Below are 13,315 nucleotides of genomic sequence, written 5' to 3' on the forward strand. Positions count from 1 at the left end.
CCACATTTTGTTATGTTACAGCCTTATTCCAAAATGGATTAAATTCATTTTTTCCCTCAAAAATCTACACACAATACCCCATAATGACAAAGTGAAAAAAGTTCGTTTTGAATATTTTGCAAATTTATTAAAAATAAAAAAATCACATATACATAAGTATTCACAGCCTTTGCTCAATACTTTGTTGAAGCACCTTTGGCAGCAATTACAGCCTCAAGTATTTTTGAGTATGATGCCACAAGCTTGGCACACTATTTTGGGCAGTTTCTCCAATTCTTCTTTGCAGAACCTCTCAAGCTCCATCAGGTTGGATGGGGAGCGTCGGTGCACAGCCATTTTCAGATCTCTCCAGAGATGTTCAATCGGGTTCAAGTCTGGGCTCTGGATGGGCCACTCAAGAACATTCACAGAGTTGTCACGAAGCCACTCTTTTGTCATCTTGGCTGTGTGCTTAGCGTCGTTGTCCTGTTGGAAGATGAATTTTTGCCCCAGTCTGAGGTCCAGAGCGCTCTGGAGCAGGTTTTCTTCAAATGATGTCTCTGTACATTGCTGCATTCATCTTTCCCTCGACCCTGATTAGTCTCCCAGTTCCTGCTGCCGAAAAACAACCCCACAGCATGATGCTGCCACCACCATGCTTCACTGTAGGGATGGTACTGGCCAGATGATGAGCGGTGCCTGGTTTCCTCCAGACATGACGCTTGGCATTCAGGCCAAAGAGTTCAATCTTTGTTTCATCAGACCAGAGAATTTTGTTTCTCATGGTCTGAGAGTCCTTCAGGTGCCTTTTGGCTTCCATCTGGCCACTCTACCATACAGGCCTGATTGGTGGAGTGCTGCACAAATGGTTGTCCTTCTGGAAGGTTCTCCTTTCTCCACAGAGTAATGCTGAAGCTCTGTCAGAGTGACCCTTCGGTTCTTGGTCACCTCCCTGACTAAGGCCCTTCTTCCCCAATCACTCAGATTGGCTGGGTGGCCAGCTCTAGGAAGAGTCCTGGTGGTTCCAAACTTCTTCCATTTACGGATGATGGAGGCCACTGTGCTCACTGGGACCTTCAATGCTGCAGAAATTTTTCGGTACCCTTCCTCAGATCTGCGCCTCGATACATTTCTGTCTCAGAGAGATCTACAGACAATTCATTGGACTTCATGGCTTTGTGCTCTGACATGTACTGTCAACTATGGGACCATATATAGACAGGTGTGTGCCTTTCCAAATCATGTCCAATCAACTGGATTTACCACAGGGGGACTCCAATCAAGTTGTCAAAACAACCGAAGGATGATCATTGGAAACAGGATGCACCTGAGCTCAATTTTGAGTGTCATGGCAAAGGCTGTGAATACTTATGTACAGGTGATTTTTTTTGTTTTTTATTTTTAATAAATTTGCAAAACATTCAAACAAACTTTTTTCACTTTGTCATTATGAGGTATTGTGTGTAGAATTTTGAGGGAAAAAATGAATTTAATCCATTTTGGAATAAGGCTGTAACATAACAAAATGTGGAAAAAGTGAAGCGCTGTGAATACTTTCCGGATGTACTGTATTTAAATACACATTAACCCACTTTCAATACATTACATATCTGTAAACACACACATACTTCTTTGTGTGTGTGTACAAAATGTATGCCAAGTGCACTGCGAGTCTCCTGTTGTTAAGCAATGGACAGAGGAATGTTAACAGTGTCCACTGAGCAGCTGAAAAATAAACTTATCAGAGTCTTTCGACACTAGCGAAAAACAACGGCCCTGCACAGTTAAAAACAAAGACCCTGACAAGATTACTGCCTGCTGCTCACTATACAGCAAAAACACTGAATGGTAACCAACAATGGAGCTAAACTATTACATTTTATAGTCTGGTCATGTTTTGTTTTTTTGTGCTTTATTTAATACATTCTCATTGTAAAGTGATCAACCGATGCATCCTCTGTATTTGGGCAGATCAAGAAAACATACAGGTGTTTTAACCATTCTCTGTGCTTCTTTTCTTGAACCCAGGAACGCACGTCAAGCTATTCCACAAGAATGCAAGAACACACAAGAATTGTCATTGAGGAACACCTCGGGAGCAAAGTTGGACATCATTGCTTTGCGTGTTGGTGCTGTTACCTGGTCTTTATTGTTGGACTCCTCTGTGCTGATGGGCTCCACTGCTGGTTTTCCCTCTGATTCCTTGATGCCGTGCATCAACTGAATGTGTTTCTCTAACATCAGCCTCTTGGTGAAGGTGCGGTTGGAGTCCAGACAGTGTCTGAGAAAAAGAAGGACACTAAATTATGCTGTAGCCCACTGGTCTGCAAGTATGTACACATGAACATACAGATTTTGGTGCTAACAAAACATGAGAGTCAGGCAGGCAGAATCCAGTCAAAACCAAATCTTTTAATTGTAAAACATTTGTCTCAGTTTAAAACAAACAAGCCTTTGGTTTTAGTCATTATCTGGAGAAGACAAAGACCCAGTGGTCATATGTCACGTGTCATACACAACAACTGACAATTCCAAAGCGCAGCCAATGAGACAGTGGGAAACTGGGGCAAAGTTGAGTATGATTAAACTCAGAGCGCAGTGGCAAGGGGGCAAAACGTAGTGGCAAAGTGGCAAATCTAAGTGGTGCATATCGCTCGAAGCACATCAAAGTGAAGCAGCACTGCTCTCTATACAGACAACAAAGGTATCGCCGAAGGTATCGTGGATTTGCCGCTTATTATCTGTAGGAGCCCTTAGGCTACAACACCCAGACTTACCCTAAAGAACAGAGAGACGAGTAAAGAGGGTGGGTCAGAACGTACACCCGCACAGGAGTTAACTATATGAAGATAGGTTATTAATAGCGTGACAATATGCTTTTCTAAATGTGTCGTGTTGTCAAACTGATGGACTCTTATTGCTTTTACTTTTTAAATTGGATACAACTATTTTGCTGGTGGATTTGAATCATTCCAGCTTGTTTGCAAACACAACAAAAACAAAATATTGTGCTACGTATTCCACACCGTGAAATCTGTCTAGTGCGAAAAGTATTGTAATGTTATATTTCTGCATATCACACACCCACATGTACTCATACACCTTCACACAAACAACGAGAGGACTCGATACTCACGGACAGGAATAGACCTTCCGAACTCCTTTATGTTTGATTCGATTATGTCTACACAAACTGTGGGAGGAGCTGAAGGACTTGTCACACTGACGACATGGATGCTTCTTCAGTTGCTGAAGAAAGAAAGAAAGAAAAAGATAAAAAGAAAGAAAGACAGACACAGAAATAAAGTTACAAATGCAGGAAATTTAAAATGCAGACGCAAAACTGCTCAAATCATTCATTCCATACCATATTCTATCTAATTATTTGATAAAAAATAATCCATGATAGTACATTGTTATTATTTCAGGGCACTGATTTATTTATCATGATTATGGTTTATTAAGGCACCCAAAAAGCTCAAAAATGCCCCTGAAAATAAAATCAAGGGAGAAATAAAATGCAAACATGTCTATTTGCTGTGATGACAGAAAGCTTTCACTAATGCACTTAGCTCCGGCCTGTCTGGCTCAGACACTGTTGACAGCGTAATTGGCTCATTCTCTAGTTACTTTCGTCAGTTGCCGTGTCACAGCCAAATTAACCCAAAGGCAAAGTGCATATTTTACTCAGAAAGGCTAATACTCAGCTCGCTGCAGCGGTGTTGAGTAAACTGTTGAATTAGGCATTATTTCTGCATAAAAACACTGCATCACACCTTCAGAACAGAATGTAGCTAAATGGCTGGGTGACGCCCCACCCATTAATTAGCCTTGATTTCCAGGCGATTGCTGCGAGTAATACTACTCTATGATTAAGACACACCCTATGATTAGGGCAAACAAACATGCGTGGTGTTGTTCTCTAAAAGCTCTCTGAAAGTGAGCTGTGAGCAAATTAATTCGTTCAACTGGCTGCCACATTTTAAGTCATTGTATAAGTTTGTGCAATGGAACATGATTGCACAATTGTTTTCTTAAGATGTTTACGCAGGCACTGATTTACGCACGACTACCAGCTGTGCAAAAGTCATTGTATTTTGTTTTCACCGAGTTCTCACTGAGTACTTCTTGGTCTCAGAAGTGGTAAGGTTGCAGGAGGACACAGTGAAAGTAAACATTCTCTGTGTAGAGCTGTTTTTAGTCTCATGTTACTGCTGACATGATTTCACAGAGCAGAGCAATAAGACTTACTAGCTAACTTTAGCTATATGAGCTATACTGCTGTGATATACCTCACTACTGGTGGAACAAAATCAAGTTCTGTAGGGACAACAGCTAAAGGTAATGTTAAGGGGGAACTCCACTGATTTTTAAAATTTACTGCATAACTGAGTTGAGATGTACACAAAGTCTTTTAGAGTCTTTTCTTGTGAAACTGTTGTTATTCTAAAGAAACTTATCAACTTTTGTATGCTGGAAAAGTACAATTAGATCATATTTGGTCATGCCACAGACACATTTTAGTAAAAAAAAGAGGGGCATTAAACCCCTCAGACATCTGGCTTTTATCGTCGTCACCACTGTGAATAATTCTGACTCTGTAGGTTTGTCTAGAATAAAGGATTTTACATCAAACAACTCTGAATTAAACGGTTAACATATTAATGATTAAATTATTCAGAGCATTTGGAAAATCAGTGAAGTTCCCCTTTAAAGACAAAAAGTCACTGGATTGTCCCCTGTTGCGTGGGTGCAAAACGTAGGTTCACAATGAATTAGAGGCGCTACATGACAGGTTACACAACATAACATGCTGTGTCGCCATCATACGCAGTTATATTCTACACTATGTCAGAGTTCTAAATTATTAAATTATAGCAAAAGACAGAAATAAAGATTTTACAAGCATTTTCCCAAAACTGTTTTCCTAAAGTTCCAACTTGAACTACTTTTTAATCCGTTATTAACAATTCCCTGTGGCAAAATGAATGGTAAATCAGAATATTTTGAACTCCACCAGCAGATGGCACTGGTGTGCACTTTTCTTCCCCATTGTTGGTCACGTTAGCATTTTTGGTCAAACTAAAGGCCGGCTAGCTTACTTTCATCGTCAGCCAGGCTAGCATTTTTGGCGAATCTGTGTACCTTTCCATGCTCTCTCTTCATATGTGCAATGAAAACTTCTCTCTGGGTGAAGAGCCGGTCACATTCCTTGCAGGTCCAGCCAGGGCACGAGGAGGCCGCAGACGATGACGGGGGTTTTTTGAGGAGATCGGTGCCATTACTGGCTTTCTTGATAGGGGAGGGGGGCTTCTTGTCCCCCTTTTCTAGGCCATTGAGCGCACCACCATCTTTGCTGTTGGAGCTGGGGGTCATGGAGTTAATAGGCTTGCTGCTGAGAGGCAGATTAATGCCCAGGTTGGGAGGACCCTCAATGGTCTTTAGGGTGCCATGTGTGGACTAAGGAATAAGAATGGAGTTATGTTAGGTTAAATGTGCTGATGTCACACTGAACACTCTTATGATTACTCTATGAATGATTATGTATCGGCATGCTTAGGCTAGCAAAGCTGATAGCTGCCTAACCTCAACAGTCTATTACTACATTTTGCATACAAGCTAATACAATCATTTGTTATACTTTGTGATGCAATGCTAATGTAAGCACAGTGGTATTCTTCCATTGGCCTATCAATATTACCATTATTATTAGAACTCAATCCTGTACCTTAATATGCTCCAACATGAGCTGCTTTTGTGCATAGTGCATGGAGCAGTCTGGACATTTGAAGACCGACACTTTCTGATTGGAAATGTGCTGATCAAAGTGGGTGTAGAGCAAGGTTTGCAGGGTAAACACGGTGTCACACATGGAGCATTTGTAGATCAACCTGCAAAAATACCACAAAAAGTAACATTAATTAGATAATGAGAATGTAGTGCTTTACAGTTAACAGCTAAATAAACAAACAAACAAACATCTGTTTATTTAACCTGTATATTGTTGTCACAATAAAATGAGGGCCTAAGCAATGTATAAACTATTACCGATACCAATATTAAGGTGCTAAATGGCCAATATAATTTTATAGGGTCAACAATTAAACAAACTCTGGTACTTTTAGTTAAACACTATTTTGCTGACTGATATGAGGGACAGTTGTCAAATTTGTTAAATCCAAATTAAGAGTTCAAAATTAATTCCAAAATTCTTAATGATTTTAATGGCTGCTACTAAGTAACTCAATGGGGAATTCCACCTATTTTTTTAAATTTCTATATATTTAAATGGTTAAGACGCAAGTCATTCAGAGTGGTTTGATGGCAGAATTGTTCACAGTGGTGTGATGGAAATCAGAAGTCTGAAAAAGAGTTAAATGCATCAAAAAGCTACTTTACTGAAACTTATCAAATGGAAATTGAACATCCTGTCTAATGCCTGAGACACTGTTTAAGAATCTTTTGTGTTTTTATTTTATAAAAGCTATACATGGCAGAGAGTTATGTGCAGGCAACTGTAAGGCCAAACAGACCCCTAAAAAACATTTTTTTTTCAGATTTACCACCATTTTACCATTATCAACATTGCATATATAAATCAGTAAGTTTTTCTACAAGGCATAATTTCACAGCAAACCACAATTGGCTTATGCAGAAATTTTGAAAAATTTATGAAATTTCCCTTTAAACAAGCTTATTGGTGGGACTGTTGCCAATACCAACAAATCTGTACACTGGAATATCAGCTGTGCCCTCATAGTAACAGCTGCACTTACTGCAACTGCAGTTTACTGATGAACAAGAATGTAGCTGTATGTATAAAACGTTTTAGAGTACAACAATTTATTTTTGTTTCCGCTATTCAACACCTATGAATATGAATATGACTACACAGTGGAAGAGATATCCAGGTCAGAACACACGCTGGACTCTGATGATTCAAAGGTCAGATGTGATCATACTAACGTGGCTGAAATGCAATAAAATGCCACTAATAACATGACAGGAGAGACTCAAAATGAAAAAGGTTAAACAAACCCATTAATAACTACATTATCAATGCATTCCGCATCCCTTTTGTTTACATACAGTACAGTGCAGAAAATGCAATCTATTGAACAAATAAAGCTGATCTAGATTGGATATGTTTCTTCATCATAGTGGAGCAATCACAGTGCATCCATCAATACGCTCTGACTTTTAGGTGAAAGAAATTCACACACATCAGTGCTGAGCAGTGACAAATGTCCTTAACACTATTCACGTTGTTAGGTATAATTATTTTTCATGTCATGGTAACAGGTATGACAGGAAGCACAAAGGAGCCACCTGCTCTTTTCATTAGTAAGTGCTGATGAACATGACGAGGTTCAAAGGGTCGAGAGGGGAAAATAACCTGCCGCAAAGCCACTGTGGATAATGCCTTTCTACACCTTAACCGTTTGGAAAATGTCAGGGGTGAACCGGTTGTAAAGGAAGTGGTTGGACTCACTTAGCGATTCGCCACACTGATAAAATCTGTAAATATTGTCCGCCGTCAGTTTGTGGAAAAAAAAAAAACCACACTTCCTTAAGCACAAAAGAAAAACTAATTGGGAGCATCTAAAATATATTTTAAGGTTTAATATTTTAAGTATAGTATATTGTTATGTAATATGTCGCTCACTGCATCAAGTTATTCCCAGAGGTCGTGTAAAATGACAGACAGTATTAAAAACCTGTACATAAGCTGCTGTCGAAAAAAAAAAAAATGGAGAAGGAAAAAAACATTCTGAAATGTTAATATAGTTCATATAATCAATTTTATTCCAAGTAATTTTGGATCATTTCTGGTGGCCCATTCATCATAAGTGGTTCACACACTGTAAAGGGCTACTGATGTTTGTATATTATGAAAAAAAAAATGCTTACTATACTGCCAATAGTTTTACACTGGTACACTGTTATTTGTTATGGAGAGTATGCCAATGTGAAGTGGTGCACCTTAACATCTGGAGTCCACTTTTCTTAAGGCAGCATATATAAACAAATGGACGGTCAGTCTTAGCCTAACAAGGACACCAGAGTGACTGTCTTGCATCCTCTCGTTACGCATGAGAAACCACAAGTCTCGGTCGGCTGCCTCAGACGACGCTGCAGCCCTGGGGCCTCGCAACAAGACCTGAATGAGCTGATACTGATAGCGTGAATGCAATATTTTCCAAATTCCAGCAGCGTCTGATGGCCGGAGGTTTGGCAAATTTCACAAAGCTGAATTTGGCTTCTTATTCAAAATTCCGTTCCACCTTAAATGGTCCAGCAGTTACATTCAGGCACTTGCACTGGGGCCAGAATGTAACTGTTGATCTATTTAAGGTGGAACATAAAATCTGCTGCTCGAACAAAAAGCCGCTGAATAAGAGGCCGACTTCAGCCTTGGAGAAATTAAGGCGTCAAACATTTAACATCGTTTCTGCCAAGTGTTAAAAAGCAATACTAACATAGGCTTCTCTATATTGTTCAGTTTTGTTTTTACTATTTTGCAAAAGTTTTTTAAAAACAACATCCCACAATAATAAACCACTGTTAACCTACAAAAATAAGTTTACTTATGTGTCTAAAATGGCTCCATTTGAAAAAAAATATTTTCGCAATATTTACCAAAACTAACAGAAATTTTGATTTTATGGTGATATAAATCTTTGGCGATGCCGTCCACTACTAGGCTGACAATGGCTAAAAATGAGCAACAATGATAATGAACAAAAACAAAACACCAAGATAATTTTGGGCCACGTTTGAAGTAAGTTATGTAGAACAATGTCAGTAATTCACAAACAAGGCCAGAATGTGGTATTACCAGTGAAACAAAACACTAAAAGTCTATTCTTTATATTTATGAAGCAGCTGAAGAGTCATTTAAGGAAGGGTGACCAGGAAAATCCAGGCAGAATCCAGCAAACATGTTCACAGCACTCGCACCGCCAAAGGTGCAGGATGATTGACTGTTATGCACCCAACTCATGACACTTTCATTCACTCAGCACTTATTTACTGTATTATGATCCTTTGCTATCTGTATTAATGTTCCAACAGTAATGAAATGTGATTCATTTCTCCTCTTAGTATTTGTCACTTGTCGTGTAATAAACTAGAGACTTACTTGGGCTCTCCAATCTTCACTCCTGGGTGCTGTGTGTAGGCATGGGAGTGAGTGCCTGGGGCAGACTTGAAGGCCATGGGGCAGATGGGGCATTTGTAGAAGATCTCACAGTGGGCGCTCTGGATGTGTGACTTGAGGGCAGCAACGTCAGCAAAGATCACACTACAGTGGACACACCTGAGGACAAACAGAACAAGGGAAAATATTTTATCCATTACGAGAAAAGCTGAGCCTAGTTTATCTGAACAGCAAATGCAGCCACTGGGGAGCTGCTGATTGGCTGAGGAACTCCTCACTGCTGGATGTGATCCATCTGCATAACTTAGGGGTCTACAATGCATCGATCTGAAGGTGGTGATTAAACTGTATCACTTTTGGAATGCTTTAATGGACCATAAGGATATTTAATAGTTGTTATTGTCTATTTATCTACTTTTAAAATGTTATTCAGTCACATTGTATTCACTTTACTCAGAGTGACTTACAAAACTGCAAAGCTGCTTACTTGGAAATACACTCTGAAAGGGGACTTCCACAGATTTTTCAAAATTGCAACATAATTCCGTCTCTGAGATGTTAACTAAGACATTCAGACTGGTCTGATGTGAAACAGCTCATTCCCAACTCAGACTTCTTTACAGTGGGGGTGGGAAGAACCAGGGGTCGCAATGTCTACAATGCAAATATAGTCAGATAGAATAAAAATAAGTTTTATGTCAAAATCTCCCCTCAAAACTATCATAAAACGAAGTCTTAGACGTCAGACACATTGTCCGTAATCATTTCATGTTAAAGCTTTCTACGGGTTTAGCTCTTAGAGGCATTAAACGCTTCAGATGTCTGGTTCCCATCACCATCACTGTGAACAATTCGGACGGTAGGATCTCTAGAGAGAAGCACTTCAGATCAAACCACTTGGAACAACTTTGTTTACAGCCGCAAACTATGCACATTTTTTGAACCACTGGTGGAATTCCCAGAGATGGTCCATAATAGTTCCAGTAGAGTTCCAAAAACTGAGGCTAGAAACCAAAGATCCTTGTGACACTGCCAGAAATAAGACTTGGCAACTACATTCCATGCACACGGATGGTTTGATATTAGTCTAATTCTGCTAGCCTGACAAAACTACGATCATTTAAACAACACAGTTTGACTATGATGGTCTGACTAAGGTCTTAGTCGACCTAACCTTAAGCCCAGTGGTCCAGGCTGATATTGGCCAGACCATTTGACATTTTGCTTCTTCTTCTGCAGTACTACGTGTGGTGAGCTTTTTAACACCAAAACAAACATGACTGAAAAAGGCAAAAAAGCTCGCACTTTTGCCTAAAAGTCATTATTAGATATTCCAATAGAAGAACAGAAAAAGCAGCACTGATATTTACAGTGGTGGTAAACTCATATGTGTGTTGCTGTGTGCGTAAATTAAAGTACAAATGAACTGGTCTTTTATAGCTCTTGGAAGCATCTTGGTTCTACCCAGTTTCTTAAACTAACTGAGAACTTTCAGGCCGTTGTGTGCATCAGTGTTGGGTAGTTCAGGTCCAGAAAGTTAAAACTGACAGGCTTCTCCAGGCTACGTTCACATTACTAGGACATAGTGGCACAAATTCGATTTTTTTTGCCTTAATGTGACACAGATCTGATGTTTGAGGTGTGCTTGGACACAAATTTGATCTTTTTAAATCAGATCTGAGGCTCTTTCATATGTGGTCCTAGATTCGATACATATCCGAAATTCATGTTTTTTTTTCACTGCACATTCACTGTTACCATGGCAGCAGTGCCTAACATTAAGTTAGAGCCAGTACACAATGCAAAAGCAATGCATCGGACCCTTATTCGCCTCTCATAATGAACAGCTGAGAGCAAATTAGCATCATGGCGAAGGCTGTTTCTGCTGGTTAGTTTGTTGGTCATGAAGCATATGGTTCCTTCATGTGACGTTATTGATTAGGATGTGCGCATGTGGGTCATTTCAGTACACAGGTTCGTTCAAATTAATGACGGATAAGAGTCGCTTACCTACACAGATGAGAACCATTAAATTAGGCAGATTGGATCCAAACAAAAAACTGGAATGGAGTCTTGTAATGTGAAAATAGCCCTAGTCAACTCAAACCAGCAGCAGAGGCAGCTGGAACAAAATCCTGGGGAGGATTTTTACTTGCTAGACCTGAATTAGCCAATTCAGGTGTGCATGCAAATGTAGTTACTGCTCATACCAAGATACTATATACAGATGACAAAAATAACTTCATGTAATAGCATTAATAATAAAAAATAATAATAATAATAAGTTTATTTATAGAGAACTTTTCATTTTGGTGGCGGGTCAAAGTGCTTTACAGACAGGTGAGAAATAGTTATAGAGTTTAACAGTAACGGAAGAAATTTAAGTTGAGTTTGACTGTCTTCTTTTATAGGTACTGCTGGGTAATAGCAATTTAATGGAAATGGAAAAGTTAAAGAATATTAATTTTAAATCATATCAAGCAATGAAAGATCACATTAAAAAAGATAAAGAAAGGTAGAAAAGTAATTAAAAGCTAAATTAAACACATTTTCAAACCTTTCTTAGAAGTATGTACCAAGTTTGACTGCCTAAAACTCACAGTTTAGAATCAGAGTAACAGAAAGAGCAAAAAGAGGGTTTTCTGTATTTTACAGAAGGTGTTTGCCAAGGTCAGTATCAGCAGATCTAAGATTATGTGCTGGAACATAAACAGACAGACATTCTGTGAGGTACACAGGTGCTTTAAGGCCATTTAGAGCTTTAAAAACAAGTAACAGAACTTTAAAATCTATCGATAAAAAAATCTATAAAAAAAATCTATAAAAGATACAGGCAGCCAGTGCAGTTCTTTCTAAACAGGGGTGATACGAGTTCTGTTTTGTTTTTGTTAAGAGTGAAAAGTATAACTGTGTGTCATCAGCACAGCTATGAAAACTGGAATGTTTCATGATGAGATTATTAAGTGGTAACATGTACAAAGAGAAATGCAAAGGCCCTAAAATTGTACCCTGTGGGACTCCACAAGACATATTACAAAAATGAGACACGACACACAGATCTTTCATCTTTACTGTCCTCTGCAATTATGGCACCCACGGCAAACAATGGCACCTCCTTGAAACTACATCCTTGAAACTCTCTCATGCTTCAACTATATGGAGTCAGTCATGATCAGTCAGTTATGGACAATGACCATGCTTGGCTGGCCTGATGAGCCATTTCGACTAAAATATTCTCTGCACTCATTGCTTTGTTTCTTTAATAGGCCTTAGTCAACTTTAACTATGACACGGTCATAAGTAAATGACATGGTAATAACTGTGATTATTGCAGTAAATGGAATTCTGAGAGCTCGTCAATGAGCAGTAATTTCGCAGCCTGTTGATAGGGCACTCATAACCAATTAAACACTCACTCAGTACATTTAAATAATTTTTTTACCCATAAATGTGAACTGTTAAGCAAACTGTGGGGAGAGCGTGAGGAAGCATTCCGTCACCAGACACCGAGAGGAAATGATGCAATGATGACAACACGAAGTGATGCAAGGACTGACCGGTAGCCCACTCGTCGCGTGTAGTGCAGGCAGTTTTTGGTGACGTGGGACTGGAAATGGACGGAACGACAGATGGCTCCACACTCGGGGCAGATGTATGGAGACTTGTGCTGATGGATTCGCTGGTGGGAGGCAAAGCTGCACTGGTTTGGAAGCAGCATTTGGCAGATGGTGCAGGTTTTCTGTTACAGTAAGAGGAGAATAACAAAAGTTTACAAAACTTTGAACACTATAAAGCTGTGTTACAGAACTAATATGTTGAGTCTCAGGTAGGTTACAACTGTCAAATGAAACCATTACGAAGTTTGACAGAAAAGATGCAGAAGAAAGTTCTTTGGAGAGACGTCATAGAAAAACAACTTCTGATTCCCTAACTAAAATTTCAATATAACAACTGAAACCAATCTAGTGATGGGTTCTATAGGGAACCAAAGGTAGTTCTTCTATGGCATTGCTCCAAAGAACCCTTTAAGTGTGTGCAGCCTTCTTCCAAAATGTAGACACCTCTAGACAAATTACATTAGTGATTTTCTGAGTGAAAGCAAGTTAACACATCCTCTACAGAAACACAACTTCAGAAAAAATGTTGGAAACAAATAAAACATAAAATGTGGCATGT

General features: G+C 39.2%; 1 protein-coding gene across 4 annotated transcripts in view; it reads right to left on the bottom strand.

Moving 5' to 3' along the window:
* Positions 1-13,315, bottom strand: part of znf532 (zinc finger protein 532) — a 30,502-nt gene that overhangs the window by 4,076 nt on the left and 13,111 nt on the right. For all 4 annotated transcript variants that reach the window (XM_036588427.1, XM_036588428.1, XM_036588426.1 and 1 more), the window contains 6 exons: positions 12,697-12,878; positions 9,122-9,298; positions 5,708-5,870; positions 5,125-5,439; positions 3,116-3,228; positions 2,119-2,260 (listed from right to left, as the gene is read on the bottom strand). In XM_036588427.1, coding sequence (XP_036444320.1) covers positions 2,119-2,260; positions 3,116-3,228; positions 5,125-5,439; positions 5,708-5,870; positions 9,122-9,298; positions 12,697-12,878 — 1,092 coding nt within the window. The remainder of the gene's footprint in view (positions 1-2,118; positions 2,261-3,115; positions 3,229-5,124; positions 5,440-5,707; positions 5,871-9,121; positions 9,299-12,696; positions 12,879-13,315) is intronic.

The sequence above is a fragment of the Colossoma macropomum genome, unplaced genomic scaffold (assembly GCF_904425465.1).
Source record: "Colossoma macropomum unplaced genomic scaffold, Colossoma_macropomum, whole genome shotgun sequence".
Taxonomy (NCBI): Eukaryota; Metazoa; Chordata; class Actinopteri; order Characiformes; family Serrasalmidae; genus Colossoma; species Colossoma macropomum.